The 22705-nt window shown below is 36.9% G+C and overlaps 1 protein-coding gene across 1 annotated transcript in view; it reads left to right on the top strand.

The window, feature by feature from the left end:
* The first annotated feature begins 3605 nt into the window (after nt 1–3605).
* Nucleotides 3606–22705, top strand: part of LOC306882260 (phosphofurin acidic cluster sorting protein 2-like) — a 33211-nt gene continuing 14111 nt past the window's right edge. Inside the window, exons 1-8 of the mRNA XM_079436774.1 lie at nt 3606–3850; nt 18746–18833; nt 19177–19266; nt 19693–19818; nt 19901–20060; nt 21255–21328; nt 21405–21485; nt 21605–21664. Coding sequence (XP_079292900.1) covers nt 3732–3850; nt 18746–18833; nt 19177–19266; nt 19693–19818; nt 19901–20060; nt 21255–21328; nt 21405–21485; nt 21605–21664 — 798 coding nt within the window. The 5' untranslated portion in view covers nt 3606–3731. The remainder of the gene's footprint in view (nt 3851–18745; nt 18834–19176; nt 19267–19692; nt 19819–19900; nt 20061–21254; nt 21329–21404; nt 21486–21604; nt 21665–22705) is intronic.

Genomic DNA, 22705 nt, shown 5'->3' with positions numbered 1-22705 from the left:
GTTTACCTGGCGCTAAAGCAGTTTTTATGTGTTTTTGTAGTCTTTCCAAGCCACTTAAAACCCCAAGTTGTAAAACAGAGCTATTTCGCAATTGCAGGTACATTCTACTTGTTAATGAAGATCGTATGAATATGACCACACTAGTAAATATAAATCGATTGTCCCCCAGGCTTCCCTAATGTGATTGGTGCCATAGACTGCACACACATTCATATCAAGGCCCCACCAGGCCCCAATGAAGGGGATTTTGTGAACCGAAAGGGGGTTCACAGTATAAATGTGCAGGTGAGTTAAGTATCACAATTCTTAATATTTTATATTGGTAATATATACAATGTATTCCATAAGTATACAGTTGATTGACTACAATGTCTTAGATGGTGTGTGACTCTGTGTCATATCACAAATGTGGAAGCCAAATGGCCAGGATCTGTGCATGACTCAAGAATTTTCAGAGAGTCACAGTTATGCACATTATTTGAACGTGGTAAGGATATTAATGTCATGCTCACTGTATTAGAAGTGCAGCCTGATGATGACCTCCAGCCAGTGCACTTGGATCAACCTAGTGGCAGAGCTGCACGGGACAGGATTGTGGAACACCATTTTTGAGAATAATTTAATAAAAATTTAGACAAATAAAAAAAAAAGACAAGGCAAATATGGATTCAATGGTTTTTATTAGTTGTTCTTTGAGAAAAAAAAAAACAAATTAGGGTCATCTTTTGCCTGCAAAGAGATATTGTTATGCAAGGTCAACAGTAGTGCTCTGAAATGTGAAATGTTTTAGTACTTACTCTGAAGTTCCTTTTGCAGCAACTCTATTTCTAGAGCAATTTTCTTCTTCATTAGCTCTTGGAACTCCATTTCTCCCCTCAGTTTTTGTTTTTTTAAATGCAAATATTCAACCTTTTGCTGTAGGCTACGTTTATAGAGGGAACGGATGTCACCCTGTGCCATTTGCAGAGAAAATAAATTAGACTCAACCCATACAAAAAAAAAAAAAAAACTGAAAGTAAAAAAAGTCTGCACAGTCTGCCTCTGTGCAGACTCCTGCAACTCATATTGCGGTCAAAAATATAAAGGACATTAGTTGATAAGTTTATAGGGTATATTATATAGTGCATTTTTATGTGTAGTCATGCACTTACAGGTACTTCCTCCAAAGGACACTCATCCGAGAGGGTCTCTTCACTGTCCTGTGCAATGAAAATAAATGGTATGACAAAGTGATACGGTGTCTCCACTATTGATATTGATTTCACTATTGAGAAAAAAAAAAAAAAAAAAAACGACAAGTCCACTTACTGCACATGCTTCAGCCACCACTTGCATGGGAACAGGTAAAAGTGTGGGTGTGTTATGTAAAACTGCACAGAAATAGAGAAAGAAATAAAAATTCATTACAATGAGGTACACAGGAAAAGAAACATAGAAACTTTTTAGTCCCCCCCCCCCCCCCATTTACTCAAAGTAGGTTTAACTGCCTTCCTTTCATGCCAATGCAATTCAACACTACTCAAGATTTACCAGTTGAAGGGTGTAGCTGACATTTGGATTACACCAAATGCAAGGTAGCTACCAATTATTTTACAGTAGCCTATACAAAGTGAATTAAAAACCTCTTTACCAGTAATGAAGGTGCTGCTGCTACTGCTTCCTGGCTGTGGGTCTAAGGAAGAGCTGCTCCCAGGGATGCCCTGAACATTGGGTCGGTTCACATTTAACTCAAGGGCCAGCTCTTGAGTGTGACGTGGGGGTGTGACGTGGGGGTGCAGGACCACTGCCTGTTTTTTTTTGCTCTGCCTTTTTCCTAGTTGCTGATATAAACAAGCACATCATTTCACAGTCGTTTAAAACAAAAACAAAAAAGACTAAGAACAACATATGTAGTTAATTATTACCATTTTGTAGAATATTCTTGTATTTCACCTTTACTTGTTTCCAATTTATAGTGGGTCCTGTGGAGGCTCTAATATGAAAGATTAAAGACGAAATTGTTTAATGTACACTGTCATAACTGATTGAAAACCTCTAACACAATCACTACTTACGCATTTAATTTGTCTGCAACTTTTTGCCAGCCCTCTCTCCTGGCTTTTGCAGCCTTTGAGGTGTTCCCTGTCGTTTTTATTAAATTTTGGAACTCCCCATAGCCCTCCATCAAGAGTTCTTGTTCTGCCGCAGAGAAAAAGTGGGCGCGCTCTTTGGCCATTGTGGGCAACCAATAACAGCGTTGCTGATCAGTGTTTCTACTATCGATACATATCCCCTTTTAAACCAGCGCATGAACGCGCAGTTATCTCAGATAACTCAATCCAGCGATACTAATCATCAACAACAGGTGTGTTCGAAGAACCCAATTAGCCGGATCATGATTAGCACGATGAAATCATCTCGGATGTCTCATTTGATCTCGGATGTTTTAAGCAACGTACGAAGAACGAGCCCCTGGTCCTCAAGGGCAAACAGATAAAATCAAACTGCAAACAAACAACAGAAGTGCTTTGAGAATACGCTAGTTGTTTGAGAAACACATTACACACATGGCGTAGACAAAGTTGGAGAACACTTAATTAAAATGCATAAAACAGGAACAGCTTGTCCTTTTGCTCTTTCAATTACACGTTGTCATTGACAATAGCTGCAGCGTTTTATAGACAGCAAAAAAATATACATATAACCTAATGGTTAAGCTTCGATTTCATTTTAAAAGTTTATTAAAGCTATCACACAAGTATCCTTTTGTGAAGATCATTTTAGAAATAAAACCAGAAAGGACAACATGATGCTCCACACTTTTAATTACACATTTTTCTAATTAAATTAAATTAAATTTAAGACAAATTTGTATCTACATGATACAAATGCTGTATTATTTAAACAATTGCAAAGTTTTATTACATTTTGTTGCTGAAATCTACACTTCTATTGGGATCAGGATCATAATTTTTTTGGATGTATATTTATAATATTTTATTATACGATCATATTATCAGTATAGAATGCTACTGTTATGGTAAAAGTAAAATAGATGTCCAGGATACTGGACATTTGGAATAGCAATATTATATTGCTGAAGTTGGCAGTATATTATTAAAAAAAGATATCTCTGAGATAATATTTAAAACTTAATTGGCCTATATTTACATCCATTATTGTTATTTTATTTATATTTTATCTTGACTAACTTCATGCAGTAGATTCAATAAATGCTTGCTTTTTTGCAACACTGGTAGAAATAAGGAAGTCCTATACTTCCAGTAGACTTAAGTCCAAATGCTGAGTACTTGCAAGTTGCAAGCACTATAATACTATAATATTAATGATTATACTGGATTATGATACTGTACAATCCCAGCATGACGTAACTGTTCATTTATAAACAGCACTAGGTACTTTCACTACAGTTGTCCCGTTATTTGCTGGCCATCCCGAGTGTGCGAGAGCGCAGATGCGCCAGTCGCTGGTACAACCCGGGGTCACGTGACTTCCTGCGGCGAGCGACTGCTGCAGTTTGTTGTCGCGAGCGCTCGGTGCACGGCGTCGTGGAAACTCCGAACCACAGCGGCATGAAGCTGCGCGCAGACACCGCACGAGAATCCCGTGAACGGTAACCCGGCTCCGTAGAGCAGCGGATTAACAGCGGGAAGGATTTAATTCCAGCGCGTTCCTGAGGGAGAAGTTTGCTCACTGTGTCGGTGGAGGTGAACGGGACACCAGCCGCGAGCATGGCGGAGAGAAGTGGCCGGTTAAGCTTCCCCGGGAGCGGGGCGCTAAACAGACCGGTGCCTATGAACCTGTTCGCCACCTGGGAGATAGACGGCTCCTCTCCTAACTGCATCCCCAGGTGAGAGTCGCGCGAGATCGGTGGGCTGTTTGTCAGCGGGCGGGCGGGCAGGTGCACGGCGAAAGGGAGTGGTGTGTCTGTGTGAGACAGAGAAAGGGTGTGTGAACTAGTTAAATATCACTGTGGTGCACTGATCCAGCGCGTCTGATTGCACCGGTGTCAGCATCGGATCACGGTGGCACAAATCCAGTGATGTAACGCTTTTCTGTCATTCACCTTTAAGTGTTAAAATGTGATCCCATTGCTTTTTGATCACTATAGTTAGTCTTTTAGAGATAATTATTTCCGTTATTCTTGGGGCGATCTGTCAGCTCTGTTCTGACCGCGAACACAAACTCTTTGGCCTTTGTGACGTCAGGGTTCCGTTCTCGCGCCGTGAGGTGGCACGCGCGGCTTGTTATGAATCGGTTTTGCCGGAGGGGTCGAGCTGTTATCAATATGGGCCTGTGTCGTGCAAAATAACCCAGTGGATCAGAGTTCCTCAAATCTTTCCCTGGAGGGTCAATCTGCTGCAGAGTTTAGCTCCAACCCTCAAACTCACCTACCTGTGATTTTCTAATGACTCCGATTAGCATGCTCAGGTGTGTTTGATTAGGGTTACAGCTAAACTCTGCAGGAGTGGGCCAGATTTGAGGATCCCTGTACTAGAAGCACTTCCACCGGAACATACCCAGTGTTTCAGAGACTGTTGCTTGTCTTCTGAGTCATCAAAGTATTCTTTCTTTCTAAGCCACACATTAGATCAAAACAGAGAAGCTACTAATAAAACGGGCTTGACTAGCAGCCTATGTGTGCTGGCATGCAGGTTGTTTTTGTTTCTGTCTCATATAATAGTTATGATGAACTATGGGTGTTGTCCGCAAATGACCTTAAAAGACAGTTTACCCATAAAAGAGAATTCTGTCTTTAATTACGCACCCTCCTCACTTACAGGAGAAATTATAGAGTGTGATGGTCATTTTTTTCAATGCAGTTGCAAAGAATGGGGACTGGAGCTTTCAAGCTTCAAAAGCTATCATAAAGTAGGCGCTATGAAGATCACAAGCCTTCTGAAGCCACACGATAGCTTCATGTGAGGAGCAGTTCAAAGTGAGAGGAATTTTTCCTTGAACAAATCATTCTTTTGAGTTTGATGTTTTAATGGATCAGTTGTTCAGGTTCACAAAACCAGTCTGAATGGTTTGTTTACCATTTGGATTGATCAAGTTCTTGAGTTCAACTCGCTAACTAAATGATCCAGTCTAAATGAAGGTGATGATTTTTTTATTTTAAATGACCTCTCATAAATGCTTATAGATTGGAAATATAATGTGTGAGTTCTGTGGATTGCTTTTAGTTTGCTCTTTTGTAATTTTGGAGATTGGCAGTTCTACACTGTAAAAATATCCCATTAAATATGGTTGCAGTGTAATAAATACTGTGACAATGTTTCTGGTATTATGAGTTGCCTGTGTATTTTATAATAATTGTATATTTTATTAAGATATGTAATGTTATTTGAACTACCAAAATCCACTTTATAGCTTAAAATGTATCACCATAATAATACAGGTGGCACAGTAGAAAGCCACATGGTGAGTATTCTTCACAAATTCACCTTTTGTGTTACACAGAAAGTTATTCTGGTTTTGAACAACACGTGGGTGTGAAATGACAGAATTTAAATTTTCTGGTTTACTGTTCCTTTAAAACAACCTGAACTGGAGCAAACGGTGAGATGGATGGGGAATAAAGAGAGAGAGATGTGCCTTATGAATTCTTGATCATAATAAAAGATTCACAACTGTACCACAGACACATTTTCCCTCAGGCCCTTTGTCTGCCTGATGTATGTGTGAGGAGCACGACATTTGACCACAGAATTCCTACAGTTAATTATGTGTTAATTTAACGGTCTGTTCAGTGCACATAATTGAAGCTCAGAGAAACAAATCATCTTATCACAGTGAGACACACTCATACATCTCTGTCATAAAAATGACATTAACTTTAGTTTTTAATGAGCTAATTAATGAGCTACAGCAGCTGGTATTCTGAGCTTTTCTGTAGGATTTTCCCCTAGGGCTTCCACTGCAGTGGGTGTGGCCTTGTTTGGAGGTGCTATCTGATTGGCTGGGCCTGACGTGGTGGGCGTGTCCCTATTGTAGGACTGGTTTTCTTATTTTTGAGGGGACTGTGAATATATAATTTTAGCAGCACTCATACATGTTTTCTAGGGAATATTTGAGTCATTGCAGTGTTGCTATTGTTAACTAAAAAAAACATAAAATTGTTAAATCAAAATATTAATAAATACTATAGTAGTATGCAAATAATACTAAAGCAATAGTGATTTATTGGTTTGTTTGTTTGATATATAAAACCCCATTAAAACACACACACACACATATTTTGTGAAAGATGCATCTGTCATTTAGTGTGTTCAGATTTTGTGTTTTTGTCATGCTTCATCATCTCTTGTTTACTTGAGTGTTAAGTGTTTTTGTTTTTTAAGTGTGTTGAGTGTTTTGAAGAGAGATACTTTGCATCCTACAACCACATCTAAGTGTGTGACCTCTGGAGATTGTGGGTCAGTTGTCAGCTCGAAGTGTTTGTGGTAGGCTGAAGAGTAGATCTGCAAGCAGCTGTTTTGAAACCATTTTCAAGCTGTTGATCTCTTGATGTTTGATTGTCAGAGAATAAGAGGATGAATGAATTTGTATTGAATGACAAGGATCGTCATCATTCAGATTACACACTGCAAAATAGGTCCCAACACATTGAGTCTGAATCCTGTGTGACTGTTGTGTTATGGCAGGTTTGATAGATTTAAAAGGGCTTAATATTAGCTCACTGTAGCTGCCAAAATCCTCACGTTCAATTAAGCTGTCAGTTCTGACACATTCGGACTAGTTCAGTCACCCTAGTGCTAGTTCAGTCAGAGACTATCGGAGTGTAAGAAAACAGAAGGTAACTGAACGCTACAAGACCAAGAAATGTCAACTACGAATAAAATGGCTGCAGCAGAAAGGCTGATCCACTTCTGTTTTTTTACTCATTCACTTTTCAGTCCAGGATGTGAATGTGAAGTGTGTTGATTTGTAAATGTGTGTGTGCTGTAACTGGATTGTAGAAAGCAGTCTTGTTATTGTTAAACTAAAACTATTAAAAATCGTTTTCACTAATTGAAATCAAGCTGAAATACTAACTGATATGTGATTATAAGATGAAGTTGAAGAACTAAAATTGCTCAAGGCATGGCTGAAGTAAAAGTTAAAGCTATATACAAATATTAAAAAAGCGAGTAAAACCACATAGCAAAATGACTAAAATTGAAATGAAAAGTGATAATTTAAAAATAAAAGCTAATTCAAAATGTTATAATAGTATAGGAAGTTATGAGGTTTTTGGAGGTTATGCTCATATCTTGATAAATTAAAATGTTCTTGTTCTTTTGAGTTCCAAGTACATTGAAAATTAGCAGTTTTAATCAAAATTCCTCCAGAAAGTCTAAACAGTGGAACAAAATTAAAACTGTGGTGCCAAAATGGCTTGTTTCTGACACCAGAAACCTAAACTTATTAACACATAACTGCTCACATTTATACATCAACAACCCTTATTCAGTGTTGAGCGTGGCCTGTTCAGTCATGTAGCGGTAATACTGAGGGAGTAGCAAAGATATTATTAGTCCTAAACACCAGAAAACATATTTATGTTTAACTATAGATGATATCAATGGCAGATTTTACAATTCCATACTATTATGTCTGGATAAATTAAAAATAAAGCATTACAAACTAAAATCAGTAATTTGAGTGAATTTAGGCATCACAACAATATAATTTAATGGGTGTTCATTTTGAAATTTGCTATAAATTACATTTCACAGTTCTACATGATTTATGTTTTTACATATTAACTTTAAGTGAGTGTTCGCCTACGTGATGAAAAGATAATCTAATAGTAAAAATTGGGAAAGCAAACACTAGGCCTATTAAATATCCAGTTTGAACTAATAAATAAAAAACCCTCTAATATTGTCTGATAACTGATATTCTGTATATTTTAAGATTAGAATTCCATTCACCAGCAGGAGCTTAAACACAAACTTATTCTTTATAGTGACGCTGTGCTGCTGACTGTGTACACGGCCCCATTATGGTCCTTTGTATCTTCTGAAGTGGGCATCGTTTTCATTAAAACAATAGAAATCTCTCTCTCTCTGATTGAACAGGCTGTGCTAGGCTGTCATATTTGTGTGTGTTGGTGGAGTGTGTGCTGCGTTCTCACCCAGAGGGAAGAAACAGTCATGGCTTTGTCTTTAACGCACCCACAGCCATTCTTACACACACACTAATAGGAGCGGGTAAATAGGCGTATTGTTTATATGGTAAAGTGCTGTTTTGTCTTGGAGCATTTTGTTGTGTATTTTGTGAACGTTCTTGATTCGGAGGGATGGCAGATGCTTTTACTTGACATCTCTTTAATGGGACAATGAATGACGGTGCAGCTCTTTATAGCACATGGTCTAAGTCTGTCCATCAGTGCCTGTTATGGCGCTGTTCAGTCATGGTATCCATTTTGTAGGTTAACCTAGAGGACTAATTTGCTATGTTCCCTCAGGAATTTTTACTGGGTTTTTAGAATAGTGCTTTTCAATGTGTGTGAAAAATAAGGTTACTTTAAATATCTTATTAAATTAATTAACTACAACAAAAATGTTTGGTAGTCAGTAACTATTTTTTTGGGGGAAAATAAATTATATTTGACAATTTATTCAGTAAGGACACTTTAAAGGGGTCATCGGATGCCCTTTTTCCACAAGTTGATGTGATTCTTTAGGGTCTTAATGAAAAGTCTATAACATACTTTGGTTAAAAATTCTCAATGGTAGTGTAAAAAAACACCTTTTTAAACCTGTCAAAATCAGCTCTGTGTTCATCAAGCCGTTTTTTAGTCAATGTTGCTTTAAATGCTAGTGAGCTCTGCTGACTCCGCCCCTCTCTTCCGTGGAGTGACGAGCAGACCATGGATATGTGTAGATTCCCTACTTGACCGCTCCAGATACGTTGATGCGTCAGCCATCTCGCATTCACCATAATAATCAATGATTATTCAAAGATATACAAGCGAAAGTAACGTTAATCCTCTGCCTCTTCAGTGGCTCAGATGTTGGGGAGTAAATGATGACTGCTATATTCATTATTACATCCAACAACTAAACGCTTAAATTGCTTAATCGAAGACATCTTGTCTTCCCCTGCACGGAGGCGGACAGCTCTCAGCTCACTCAGGGCGGGTCTAAGGTAAGACGGCTTGTCAATCAACTATTGTGGGAGCGGTCTGTACAGAACTACGTCATTCTGACAGGAACCTCAGAACAGCCTGATTTGAGAGAGAGGATTTTAAAATGGAGATTTAAAAAAAAACACTGGGTGGATTTTTATCATTATAAGATGGATGTGTACACGCACTTCCAACACACATTTATGTTCAAACAACTTAAAGTGAATTTTGCATCCGATGACCCCTTTAAATTGATCAACATTAACAGTAAAGACATTTATAATGTTACAAAAGATTTCTATTTCAAAGAAATGTTGTTCTTTTAAACGTTATTCATCAATAAAACTTGAAAAAAGCATCATGGTTTCCACAAAAATATTAAAGGGATGGTTCACCTAAAAATGAAAATTCTGTCATTAATTACTCATCCTTATGTTGTTCCAAACCAGTAAGACCTTTGTTCGTCTAACACAAATTAAGATATTTTTGATGAAATCCGTGAGCCTTCTGACCCAACATAGACAGCAATGCAACTACAACGTTCAAGGCCTAGAAAGGTAGTAAGGACATTAAAATAGTCCATGTGACATCATTGGTTTGACCATAATTGTATGAAGCTACAAGAATAGCCTACATTTTGTGCACAAAGAAAACGAGAATAATGGATTTATTCAACAATTTCCTCTCTTCTGTGTCAGTTAGTCAGTCTTTGTCGTGCTTTCACGAGAGTACCATGATGTATGTGAATAAAGTCATTATTTAGTTTTCTTTGCGCACAAAAAGTATTTTCGTAGCTTCATGAATTTGCGGTTGAACCACTCATGCCACATGGACCATTTTGACTATGTCCTTACGACCTTTCTGGGCCTTGAACTTGGCAGGACCCTTGCTGTCTATGCAGGATCAGAAAGCTCTCAGATTTCATCAAAAATATCTTAATTTGTATTCCGAAGATGAACGACGGTCTTTTACGGGTTTGGAACATCACGAGGATGAGTAATTAATGACAGAATTTTCATTTTTCAGTGAACTATCCCTAGCAGCACAACATTTTTCAATATTGATGATAATAATAAAAATAAGCATCAAATCGGCATATTAGAATGATTTCTGAAGGATCATGTGACACTGAAGACTGACTGCTGAAAATTCAGCTTTTCCATCAGAGGAATAACTTATTTATAGTTATTTTAAATTGTAAAATTTTATTAATATGACTGTTTTTACGGTTCTATAATTCACCTATGTTTAATAAAGCTATTTAGAATTTCTCTGTACATATGGCAGGAAATGAAGTGACTTCCTGCACAGACACACTCACCCCCCCCCCCCCCCCCCCCCTCACACACCAGTGCACAGCTATCTGCTTACTCAGCACTTACAGTCGGATGGGGGGTAGGTGTGTGTGTGTGTGTGTGTGTGTGTGTGTTTGCTCTCTATTTGTGTTTGGTTCTCATTCCTTCAGATTCCAGTCTGGTCAAGTCTGAAGGTTTGTTAAAAAGGACTGTGACATAAGTGCGTGCACACACACACACACACACACACACACACCCACACACCTCCTAAAGCCAATAGCCAGTCGTTTAGACTATAAAATTCTTCTGACTATGTTCTGAATGTTTGCTGATCATATAAAATCACCATGCAGATACTTCAAACCCAGTTCACCAGATTCTGTGTGAACCTAAAATGTGGTGTTTGATGGTTTTTAGCAGAGCTGGTGTCTGCATTAGTTAATTATTTGCATGTGGTCAAAAATAAAGCCAATAATCCTGCTTTTGGTCTGAAGAAACATACAGGCTTAGAACAACATGAGGGTGAGCCATGACAGTTTTTGGTGAACTGTTCCTTTAAAGTCGCCTAGATCCTTCATAAACCAAGTACCTTCATTTGCATTGATATTTTTGTGCTGAAATTGTTTGGATGGATTTATTTTAAACTCTGTTGATCAATGTCTTATTAGCAGTGCAGCTCTTTGTAAAGACTGATCATCAACATCACCGTGAGGTCCAGAGATTCAGAAGATTCCAGAGCAAAACCGGCATCTGAGCACACCATCAAGAACAGATGCCTTACAACCCGGGGATTCTGGGAGTCTGCACACCAAAGACAAAAATAGCTGGTTTGTGGACCATGACCTGCTTCTTCCCAGAAGCCCCGGTGTGAGCCAGCAGCAGTAGGGCTTTGAATTATGGTTATCAAGAATGCAAAACTAGCATGAACATCCTGATCACATGTGCATGACCACACGGCAGTGGTGCACATCGGTTTTGTGTTTAAATAAAGCTGTGGCCAATGTGAATTCTCCATTCCTGATCACTGCAGGTGAGTCTGTTTGTTGTGCAAAGACGGAGAGTAACACAGCATTCAACCAAACACTGGATATGAAAACAATGCACCACTGTGTAAACTTATACGTACAAATAGAAAATATCAGTTCACAATTGTCAGTCAGCTGCACTGTTTTCTGTTCTGCATTTCAGATCTGGTATTTTATTAGTCTCATGTAAAGTGTGCAGGACTTTAGGTCATATGCAAGAGGGTAGGGTCACTATGGTTAACGAATTATCCAGCTACTGACTAGGCACTTAGTGAGGACGACAATATCATTTTATAGCCATACATATTCAGATAGATGTCTTTAACCGCTGTGTCACGTCTCACACTGTTTTTTATTGTCCTGGCTGCATTATTTGATCGAAATTATAGTAATTTACTGGCAAAGCTGTCTTCAGTGTTGCCTCCTTTAGAAATCATTTTTATATGTTGATTTTGTGCTGAAGAAACATTCCTCCTTATTTTCAATGTTGAAAATGGTTGTACTTGATGATGTATTTTTCCCATGAGATATATTTTGTCATGATGAATGTTTTGTCAGGATTCTTTTATGAATAGAACAGCTTTTATTTAAAATATAAATATTTTGTAAGAATATATGTCTTAATGCACTTTTCATCAATTTAATGCATCCTTGAGTGGAAAAAAAAAACTTTAGAGATGGTTTGGCAATATAAAATGCAAACATTTTTGTTTTGTTCATCAATAGGTAGGCCATCTATAGAAATAACATCTAGGCTCTTTCAGGATCAGTGATAATTTCTCTGCTTATGTCACATATTGATCTAAACACTAATATTAAAAAGATGTTTATTCACCAGTACTGACTTAGCCACAGATTATAAGCATTCGTCTGCTGTCTTTAAAATGAATGCCACTTTGTTTGATATTTTCTTATCTAATGTGATGATATTAAAGTATATTCAAACAGAAAGCAGTTAATTTAAATGGTAAAAATATTTCACAATATTACTGCTTTTGCTGTATTTTGGATCAAATAAATGCAGGCTTGGTGAGCAGAAGAGACTTCATTAAAAAACATCTAATCAAAAATCTTACGGTTCAAAAACCTTTGACTGGTGGTGTATAAGTAAAGGAATCTCAGCAGATTTGCGTCACTGAACTCATTTGTGCAAGAGGTCAAGATGTTCTTGTTTCCGGTGAAGCACAAGACGTTCTTTGGATCAATCTCAAATCATGCTGGTGAACACGGATCACAAATGTAAAATGTGGGCAAACCAAATACTTAGAAATGTTATTTTCTGCTGATAATGTATTTTTTTTGTAAATGTAGCGTTATATTAGAAGCAAATGCAAAATACAAGTATTTGCACTAGTGGTTTTAGATGTTTGGATCCCACTATTTATGAATTCAGGATAAACTGATTTTTACCAAGAACACACTTGACATTTTTCTACATTATCGGAAACTATTAATTGTGCCTTCTAACTTCAAAGACCGTCAAAACTGGAGCAGAGAGTCGAGATAAACTGCACTGTAATCTGTCCCAACGACTGCAATAAAATTGTACGTGTGTGAGAGAGAGATATGGACTTTATAAACAGTAATTCACTCTCAGTAGATCTGAATTCATTTCACCCCGGTGAGATTACAGGAGTCCCTGACCTGTGTATGACAGAGAGACAGAACAACCACTGATCCTCTTAAACCGGACAGACAGACAGGAGAGATCGAGTTAACCTAAGCCTGTAATGGAGATAGGAGAACATAAACCGATGCAAACAATCCTTCTGTGTTTCACCTGAGCACAAGCACACGTTTCTCTGGACACACTCGCTTGGCTTCATTCAGCTCATAAGTTGCAGATGTGTGTGTTGACTTCCAGCAAACTGCAGTTAAAGACTAACACATGCTGAAAACATTTGAGTCAACATGCACATGCATCTCCTTCCCTTGTAAAAACAACTGACCTACATTTTCCTACTTTCTCACTGGATCACAAACACACACACAAATATAATTCTGATTAGAAACACAAGATTAAACATTAGAAACATCTCCTGTAGCACAATGCAAGTCTTTGTTTAAAATATTAGAAATACCTGACAAAAATGCACTTATGTATACAAAGTCAAGTATTTGTGCTCTTGATGCTTTAAAATGTAGTTTTTTCCTTTGATTTCAAAGCTGAATTTTTAGCGTCATTACTCCAGTCACATCCATCAGAAATCATTCTAATATTCTGATTTGCTGCTCAAAAACATTTATTATTAATATTAATGTTGAAAGCTGAGTATAATTTTTTTCAGGTTTCTTAGATGTATAGGAAGTTCAGAAGAACAGCATTTATCTGAAATAGAAATCTTCTGTAACATTATAAATGTCTTTATCATCACTTTTGATCAATTTAATGCATCCTTGCTAAAAAAAAAAACTAATTCTACTGACGCCAAGCTCTTGAATGGTATAGTATATAATGTTACAAAAGCTTTTTAATTCAGATAAATGCTGGATTTTGGATCAAATAAATGCAGGCTTGGTGAGCAAAAAAAAAAACATTTTTTAAAAAACATTACAATTCTTACTGTTCAAAATCTTTTGACTGGTAGTGTACATTTCATTTGATTTTGGTGATCCAATAATGTTTAATTTCTTATTTAATATCAGTATTTTTTTATTTTCAGGTTTAAATGGATCAAATAGAAAGTTGGTCTCAGAGGTTTGGACCAACAGAAAAAATTTTTTTTTTGTGTGTTTACTAGTCATGTGCTTTTCATACCAATGATAACTTAAAATAACTTATGAACTTATACACTGCTTAGTGTATGTGTGTCTCTTCCATCATTTACACTGAGTATTCAAGCCTTTGAAATTGAGCTAATTAGGACCAAGCTGACCTTGTTAGAATAGTGTGTGAATGTGTGTGTGTGTGTGTGTGTTTTTAGCTTCTACAAGTAAATCTAGGTCAGGTCTCTGGTGTTTTCAGACACATGCAGAATATTTGGACCGTCTTTCTGATGAGATCACATGAACACGAGTCCAGCATGGAAACTACCCTTTAAAACACTTGGAAGACACGCATAAACAAAAACGATGAAATCCAAAAAGATTTGTGGCTTTTAGTCCACGTGTGGTAGTTTTGAGGCAGTCTTTGCTAGTGTACTTCTAAATGTTTTGCTGATTTGTAAAGTTAAAATTAGCTGTCTCTTTAAGGAAAATAGACTCCAAATATTGATGACTCATCCTGCACTACTCAATTTTCTCTCCAATCGGATACACTCTAGAGCGTGAATGTCCCTCCCCATCACACTATTTGCAAACTGTGTAGAAACCAATAGCTTATGGCAGTGCTGTAACTAGGCCTATATATGAGAAAATGTCCATTACATCAACATACTTGTTAAAATCACAATCAAAAACAAAACAGAGTCTTTGTTCTGGAAATATGCTACTTTTCTTTTCTTAAAAAAAATAAAACATTTCTGTATATCTTCAAATCTACCTTTAACCTTAAACTTTAAATTAACCTTAAATGTATTACTTTTTTTAGTGCTGTCCAAGATTAATCGCATCCAAAATAAAAGTTTTTGTGTTTCTGTGTATATTTATTATGTATGTATAAATACACAAACATGCATGTATATATTTAAGAAAAATTTTATATTTGTATATTAAATATTTATATATAATATAAATGATATAAATACATGGAAATATTTTCAAAATATATACTGCATGTGTGTGTATTTATACATAAATATACACAGTACACACACACATAAATTATGTAAACAAAAACTTTTATTTTGCATGCGATTAATCATTTTGACAGTACTACTTCTTTTTTCTTTTTCTTTTTCTTTTTTTTTTTTAGTTAAGGGAAATGTTTTTTGATATGTCCCAGCAAAACATCCTGTTTCAATAGGAAATGCATCAAGAGAGAAAACCCTTTTCTTGAAGTTGTAATATGTAATTTTTTAGAAATAAAATAAAAAAACCCTCACATGCTCCCTTTTTTTCCCCGTTGGTCAGACATGGTGTTTAATTATTAATTAATTATTATTATATTATTGTTATTTTGTATTATTGTTATACCATTATAGTATTTACTAATATTTCATTTTGTGCTTTTGTCATTTTTTATTAGTTCTTTGTTGTAATATTTCTATTTTGCTTTAATATTTTTAAATTTCTGTTTTAGTAATTTTAATATTTAGTACTTTAGTACTTCAGCTTAAACTTATTTTAGTTAAAAAATGTTAAGTTATTCATCTAATATTTATAGTTTATTTCAGCTTTTTCAATGAATGAAAGCAATTTTTAATGGTTTAGTTTTAGTTAACAGTGACAACACTGATAGTCCCGCTCTAATCTCATGCCATTGGTAAAGTCAGTGTTGTTATGGCGTCAAAGTCATGCACTCAAAAAACAGCTTGCAGTTCAGTTTGCTGCCACTAGTGGAGGAAAAATCATACGTTTCACCTTCAAATCGTGATCATGGCATAAGTTATAAGGTATCTCTGTGCATGTAATTGACCTAAATGTTCTTAAATGTTGTCAGAGCTGCAGGTTTGAGGGTATAAATCTACCAACAGTGTTGTGAAATATTGGTGTCAGCTCTTGTGTGTACTAATGCATTGGCTAATCCAGGTGTTCTGTCCGGGCCCGTAACCTGAGCACGTTTTCACTCCTTAGCACTGCCCTTTCAGACTTACAGTTACAGTAGATGTGCGTGTAACCTGAGTCAGGAGTGATGGAACCTTAGGGTTTCTGATGAGAAACGAATGAATTTGATTTTGCTCAAATTCCCTCTGTGCCCGAGAGTCTCTGCAGCATCTGCCAGAGTGAAACACACACAGTCTCTGTAGGAGAGTGTGTGTAATGGAGCTGTGATTGAGTTTGGATCCAGCTGAGTGGAGTGAGACACGTTTATCTTTTAACTCCAGAGAGGATGAACAGTCTCTGTTCTTCTGCTAGAGGTCATTGAGGGCTGTTAGATGTTTATAGGAGGTTATACGTAGTTATTAGAGGGGTTTGATTGACGACAGTGTGTGTGCAGTGAGAGACACAGAGCACACACACACCTCTCACACCACACCAGCTGAAATAATCAGCCTTTGTACTGAGAAAACAGAACATGAATTTGTGTGTGGCCATTGTTTCCTGTCACTAAAATCAATTGTTTTTATTAATTATTATAAATATAGTGTGTTGACTGTTTAAAACTAGTATGTAATTTGTTTAATGTGTGATTAACTTGAAATATGGCAGTGTTTTACACGGCGAACCGAAGCTAAATTTAACTGCAAAATCATACGTTTTAGAAATAAGAATTGCATTTTTGCACCATTTTCATTATAATTAATTAGGTAATCATCTTCCCCAATTATCTTTAGTTTACTGCAATTTACATTTTTCTTTCTCAATACTGTAATGCATTATTTAAATTGTAAAGTATATTTGCAAAATAGAATTAGAAGTCTTCCACACATGACGTTATCTGTTATACTGTAATTCATTTATGCCAATTTTTATTTGAGAAAATCATGCCTAGACAGAAAGTATTTTTCCTGTGCTATGCAGGTTAAATGCAGATTAGTTTTTAAAAATTAATTAAAACCATTAAGTTTTTGTGGTTGCAAACATAGTTTTTGATTTGTGTTAGTGTGTGTATGTTTGAGAGAAATGTGTATATGTAAAGAATTTTACGTCATTAGCTGCAACCACAGTAATAAACGATTAACTTTGTGTTTTTGTTGTTGCAACAAATCATTTTTAATCTGTGTTAGCGTGTGCAAGAGAGAAATGTGTTTGTTAAGTCCGCTGTGTGTTCCTTTGTTGTGGTTAGCATGCTAATCGCTCAGGGAAGAAGAATGGCTTGTGTGTGTGTGTGTCAAAGTGAGAATGTTGTGTGAACAATACCAGCCTTCAGATCACTCAAGAGATTGTACTGTGTGCCTCTCTCTTTCTTTCTCTCTTCCTTGTCCTCGTAGTACCTGGTATGTGATTTGAATATATAAAGTGTTTCTCATTAATATTCTATGAGGTGCATGCATATGGGTACGTTTCCATTGGCTTCCCTCTCTGTACAAGCTGCTCTGGGGCCCCTCTGGTCCCTTGATCACTTCCCACTGCGACATTCCTGACAATACTGACTCATCTCTGCTCTGACTCTCTCCCTGCATGACTGACGTTATCTCATTCTCTCTCTGTGACAGGATTCTCTCCCTCCACAGTCAGTGTGCAAAAGGACATTTCACCCAAAAATGAAAAATGTGTCATTTATTCGACCTTATTGTTGTTCCAAATCAATAAGAGCACAAAAGGAAATCCGAATACTCACATTCCTTTCCAAGCTATTAGTAAATGTGCTTGGCAAGCTCCTTAAATGACAAAAATCACGATAAAAGCATCATAAAAGTATGCAACTTGTACATTATATTTCAATATTCTGAAGTCGTTCAGTAGCTTTGTGTGAGAATCAAATGGAATTCTCTTGCAATTTGAATATGCGCATAAATTTGTCCTGCTTGCATTATTCAATTTCGGAGCTTCGGCTAAAGGGAAGATTATCGGCAAATAATGACTTAATATCTTTTTTTTTTTTTTGGTCTGCTAATCCTTTTAATTCTGGAAATGTTTGGCTCTGTGATGCAAATGTGGGAGTTTAGATTCTTTCCTCATTTGCATTGTCGCTGTATGTGTTAAAGGATGGATGTCTCTCAGTGCAGTGTTGAGCGAGGGTGTGTGTTTATTATTATGATTTAGTACAATTATTTTGGCCCATTTGAGTGGTTCCTCGTGCCTAAAATGACAGACACTCAATGGAACGTTTTGTAAACAGTTTTGTATGCACGTTTCCAGAGAACTGAAATCCCTGAACCCCACTTTATCAGCCCCATGAATTCCAGCTGGTTTCTGGACTGATCTGTCCCATTTGAAAGCTGGTAAGGGCCTGTTTTCAGCTTCAGACCTGATTCAGTCTTGTAGAATTTCTCCCAGAGTTTAAGTTTAGTTTGGCAAGAGTTGTTTTTAGGAAGATTGAGTTCTCTTTGGAAATGGTTCATACAGTGCCTTACTGATAAGAAACTCAGGATATAGAAAACAAGATCATCAACTCACTTCCTGTTACAGGAGCAAACCTATGGATCACATTTACTGATGAACACCAACTAAGATAGTTCACCCAAAAATAAAAATGTTCTCGTTTAGTTGTGCTGTAAACATGTCACTTTTTCTACACGTTTATTACAAAGATTGCTTCTCTATTAGCCAGATGCTATGCATAATCACATTTGTGTAAATAACGCTGTTGTTTTTGTCTGTAGGTTGTGTAGTCTGACTTTGAAGAAGCTAGTGGTGATAAAGGAACTTGACAAGGAGCTGATTTCTGTCGTCATCGCGGTCAAGATTCAGGTTAGTAATCAGCTTCATAAAGTGTATGATGTTTTTCAACAGCAGTGTGTCTAGATTTTTTGCAAAAAAGAGCACAACATTTACAAGTTTAGAGACAATAATCAAATATTCTAAGAGGGTTACAATACATGAGAAATGAATTGAAGTGTATTATTTCGTAATGTATAATAAAGAGCCACCAAAAATAAAAGTTTTGTCAATCAGAATGATGATAAAGTCCAAGGTCCAAAAAGCTTTTCAATAAACAAAAAATCCCAAATTAAGTGGATAATTGTTTCTTTAAAGTGATGACAGAAGGAACAATTGGGTGAAATACAGATAAAGTGACTGGTTGTGTCTGTAGGGCTCCAAGCGAATCCTGCGCTCTCATGAAATAGTGCTGCCCCCTGCTGGTGGGGTGGAGACTGATCTCGCTCTCACTTTCTCACTACAGGTAAAGATATCTTCAAAACACACTTTTTCAAATTGCTCAGTCATATAAATGGCTCTGAACCAAAACTTAGTGAACTGCCTAGTTATCTACTGCTTACATTAAGAGCTGCCTTGCCTGACAAAGAACCTCATAAGTGATTGATTTGGAACACCCTGCGGCACACTTTGCAATGCATTATGCATACAAGTGTACATGCTGCACTGCTTTAAAATGAAAACAAAAGGAAGATAAGAAACAGCCTTTGCTTTGAAAGTGTGTGTGTAAATGCTCCCTGTGTAGGCAGCTTATTAGGTTTTGAAACAGAGCCAATATTGCTTTTAAGACATAATTTCAATGTGCTCTGACTCATTCTAGAGATTTATTATTTTATTGAGTTTGATGTTTTTCCTGTCTCTCTCCTGTGTGTACATGTTTGTATGTGAATAGTACCCTCATTTTCTGAAACGCGAGGGAAATAAGTTGCAAATCCTGCTTCAGCGGAGGAAGAGGTACAAAAACCGGACAATTTTGGGTTACAAGACGTTGGCTGCTGGTTCTATAGACATGGCAGAGGTATTTCGGATTTCTCGGTGAGGTTAATAGTTACTTTTGAAGTATAAACAACGCTTACATGCTGATTTGTTTGTCTGTGTAGGTGATGCAGCATCCTGCAGAAGATGGGCAGGTCTTGGCTCTTTGCAGTAATCAGAAGGAGTTACTGGGTAAAGTTGCTGAGATTTGGATCTATTCCCTGTCCAGTCAGCCCATAGACCACGAGGAGGCAGCCATTCTGGGGCAGAAAATCAAATGTTCTGGTAAAAAAAAAAATCATCCCCACACACACATCAATTTTTAATTAGTCTAATGGCACTTTTCCACTGCGTGGTACGACTCGGCTCGGTTTAGTACCGCTTTAGAGTGGGCGGGATTATACACATCGGCCCATCAAGCTCTCGCTCCTCGGCTATCAATGAGAGGAACGTCTGTACTTCCTCAACAGACCATGAAACAGCCATTTATTGGTTGCTAAAAAAAAACGCTCGTTCAGAAAAAGAAAATAGTTGTGCTTGATCGTTTGCTGGTTGTGCTGATTTAAATCTAGCGGGTCTGGTGTCGCAAGTCGAATGACGTAGGTAGTGACTAATCAGTGTTCAGCAGGGTTTACAGTCACATTTTGGTAACGGTACGCCTCGCTTGGAACCTCAGCTGAGGTGGTACTGAAAAAAGTACCAGGTACTGTACCCAGTGGAAAACCCCCCAAAAGCGAGCCGTACCGAACCGTACTGTACAGAGGAAAAGTGCCATATGACATGTCCCTGGCAATAACAAATTGTGTTCTTTATATATACAGTATGATGTGAAGTTATACACTAAACAGGTGTTTTGTTTCTATATTGTGTAATTTAGTGTGACTCGTGCTATCAGCACCTTATCAAATATAAGCATGGGTTGCTGTGCACATTATTTATGAAATTAAGTTAATTTCTTACAAAAAGTTTATTAATGATTATTCAAAATATACAGTATATTCTGTTTAAATCCATTAGTTATATATATTATGGACTATCTAACCAACTTCCTCCTCTATTGTTGTTAGCAGGTATTTTTTTTTCCTCATTCATAATTTAAAACATTCAGAAAATTTTTTGTCATAACAGATTTAAAAAAAAAAAAGTATCCATTTTTCATACTGTACATTATAACAGAGATTCCTGATCTTTTTTGTCAGCCGAACCCCTTTGACCTGAATGTTTACTTGAAGTACACCCTGAGATTTTAAGTTTTTATTTACTTTTTTAATTTAATTTTAATTTTTTTTTATTAATTCTTTTTTTCTTTTTCTTTTTTTTAGCTGAAACCCTCGTGACCTCGTTGGGAGACTTTCATTATAGTGCTTTTGCATGCTAACTGTTTTAATGTCCTTGACTTGCTGGAACACTGCGTTGACCAATCGGTATTCAGGACTGGGCCTTTCTTTTTTTTCTAATATTGTTCGTTTGACTTGGTAGATAATTACTCAGAAGAAGAGTATGAAAGCTTCTCATCGGAGCAGGAGGCCAGTGATGACGCAGCTCAAGGACAGGTAAATACAAACACACAAACAAAGCTACCTCACTTCCCTCTCTTTCTGCTCACTCGTGTATGTTCATGTTCCTCAGGATCTTGAGGATGACGAGTACGAGATAAGGAAACCAAAAAAGCAGAGGAGGTCAATAGTCCGGACGGCATCGATCACCAGGGTAAGAATTCCAGAGAACAAAGAGAGTTTACTCAGTCATCGCTGTCAGATGTGATTGGGTAGTAAACAGGCCGTTAATACAAGTGTGTATGTCTGTGTGTGCTTCTCTTTCTCCATTAGCAGCAGAACTTTAAGCAGCGTGTGGTGGCATTGCTCAAACGGTTCAGAGTTTCTGATGAGGTGCGTAAATATAGTCTATTTGTTTTTAAGTGTTTAAATACATGTTAGTCACGTTGTGCAGGTTGACTTGTGTGATGAACCAATAAATTTTGTAGAATTTTTTTCCATCTCAGTGGACCAAATCCATGTTTGTGTGCAACTTAGTTTGTGTTTAACTAAATGTACTTTAGATTTACTAAGACCTCTCAGCTCTGACATGATAGGTAGTCTAAATATTATCAAGTCAAGCCAAGCCACTTTTATAATGAAGCGCTTTATAAAATACAGATTACTCAAAGCAGCTTCATAGTAATAAAAAGGAAAATAATGAGACAAATTCAAATTCTGCTGTAAAGCAGCTCTAAAAAGACAATAGTGTAAATATTTAGCTCAAGTCAGTTCAGTTTGATACAGTTCAGTTTATTAACTGTGTAAAGTTCATGAATGATGAAGCAAATAGAATTAATCTATACAGAAGACAATAGTTTAATCATCCAGCTCAATTAATTTCAAGGATTGTTGTCATCTGATAGTGTCAGTGCAGTCAAATCAATAATATTACTGAATTTTAAGTGTCCTTTAAACCACAACTAAGCAAGCCACAAGAGTGGCAAGGAACTCAGACTCCACCAGGTGACAGAAATGGAGAAAAAACCTAAAGAGAAACCAGGTTAATAAATAAGTTGTAGATTTGTAATAAATTAGTTGATTTCTTCTGCTGTTGTATGATTTTTGTTCAGTCTGTGATCAATCAGCGGACACAAGGCCTGACCCTTGCCTGGCTCCACAGATTAATTTAGCTGTGCATAATCAGCACTGCTACGGAAACCCAATCCTTGTTTGCTGATAATCTTGCCGAGTGGAGTTCTGCACAATGAGAGCAGGACTGACACAAGGACTTTGGCTATAATATTCTTACTGCTTCTGCGGTGTATAGTATGTATATACTGTAAACATTATGCAAATGCATATAGTGTATGCATAAAACTGCGCAAATTGCACAATTTTTACCTACAATGCAAAGTACTGGATTTGACCCTCGATTTTCAATTTCACCAACTT

The sequence above is a fragment of the Barbus barbus genome, assembly GCF_936440315.1.
Source record: "Barbus barbus genome assembly, chromosome: 16".
Classification (NCBI taxonomy): domain Eukaryota; kingdom Metazoa; phylum Chordata; class Actinopteri; order Cypriniformes; family Cyprinidae; genus Barbus; species Barbus barbus.
Note: the sequence above shows the minus strand (reverse complement) of the source record. Positions and strands in the feature narration are given on the sequence as shown.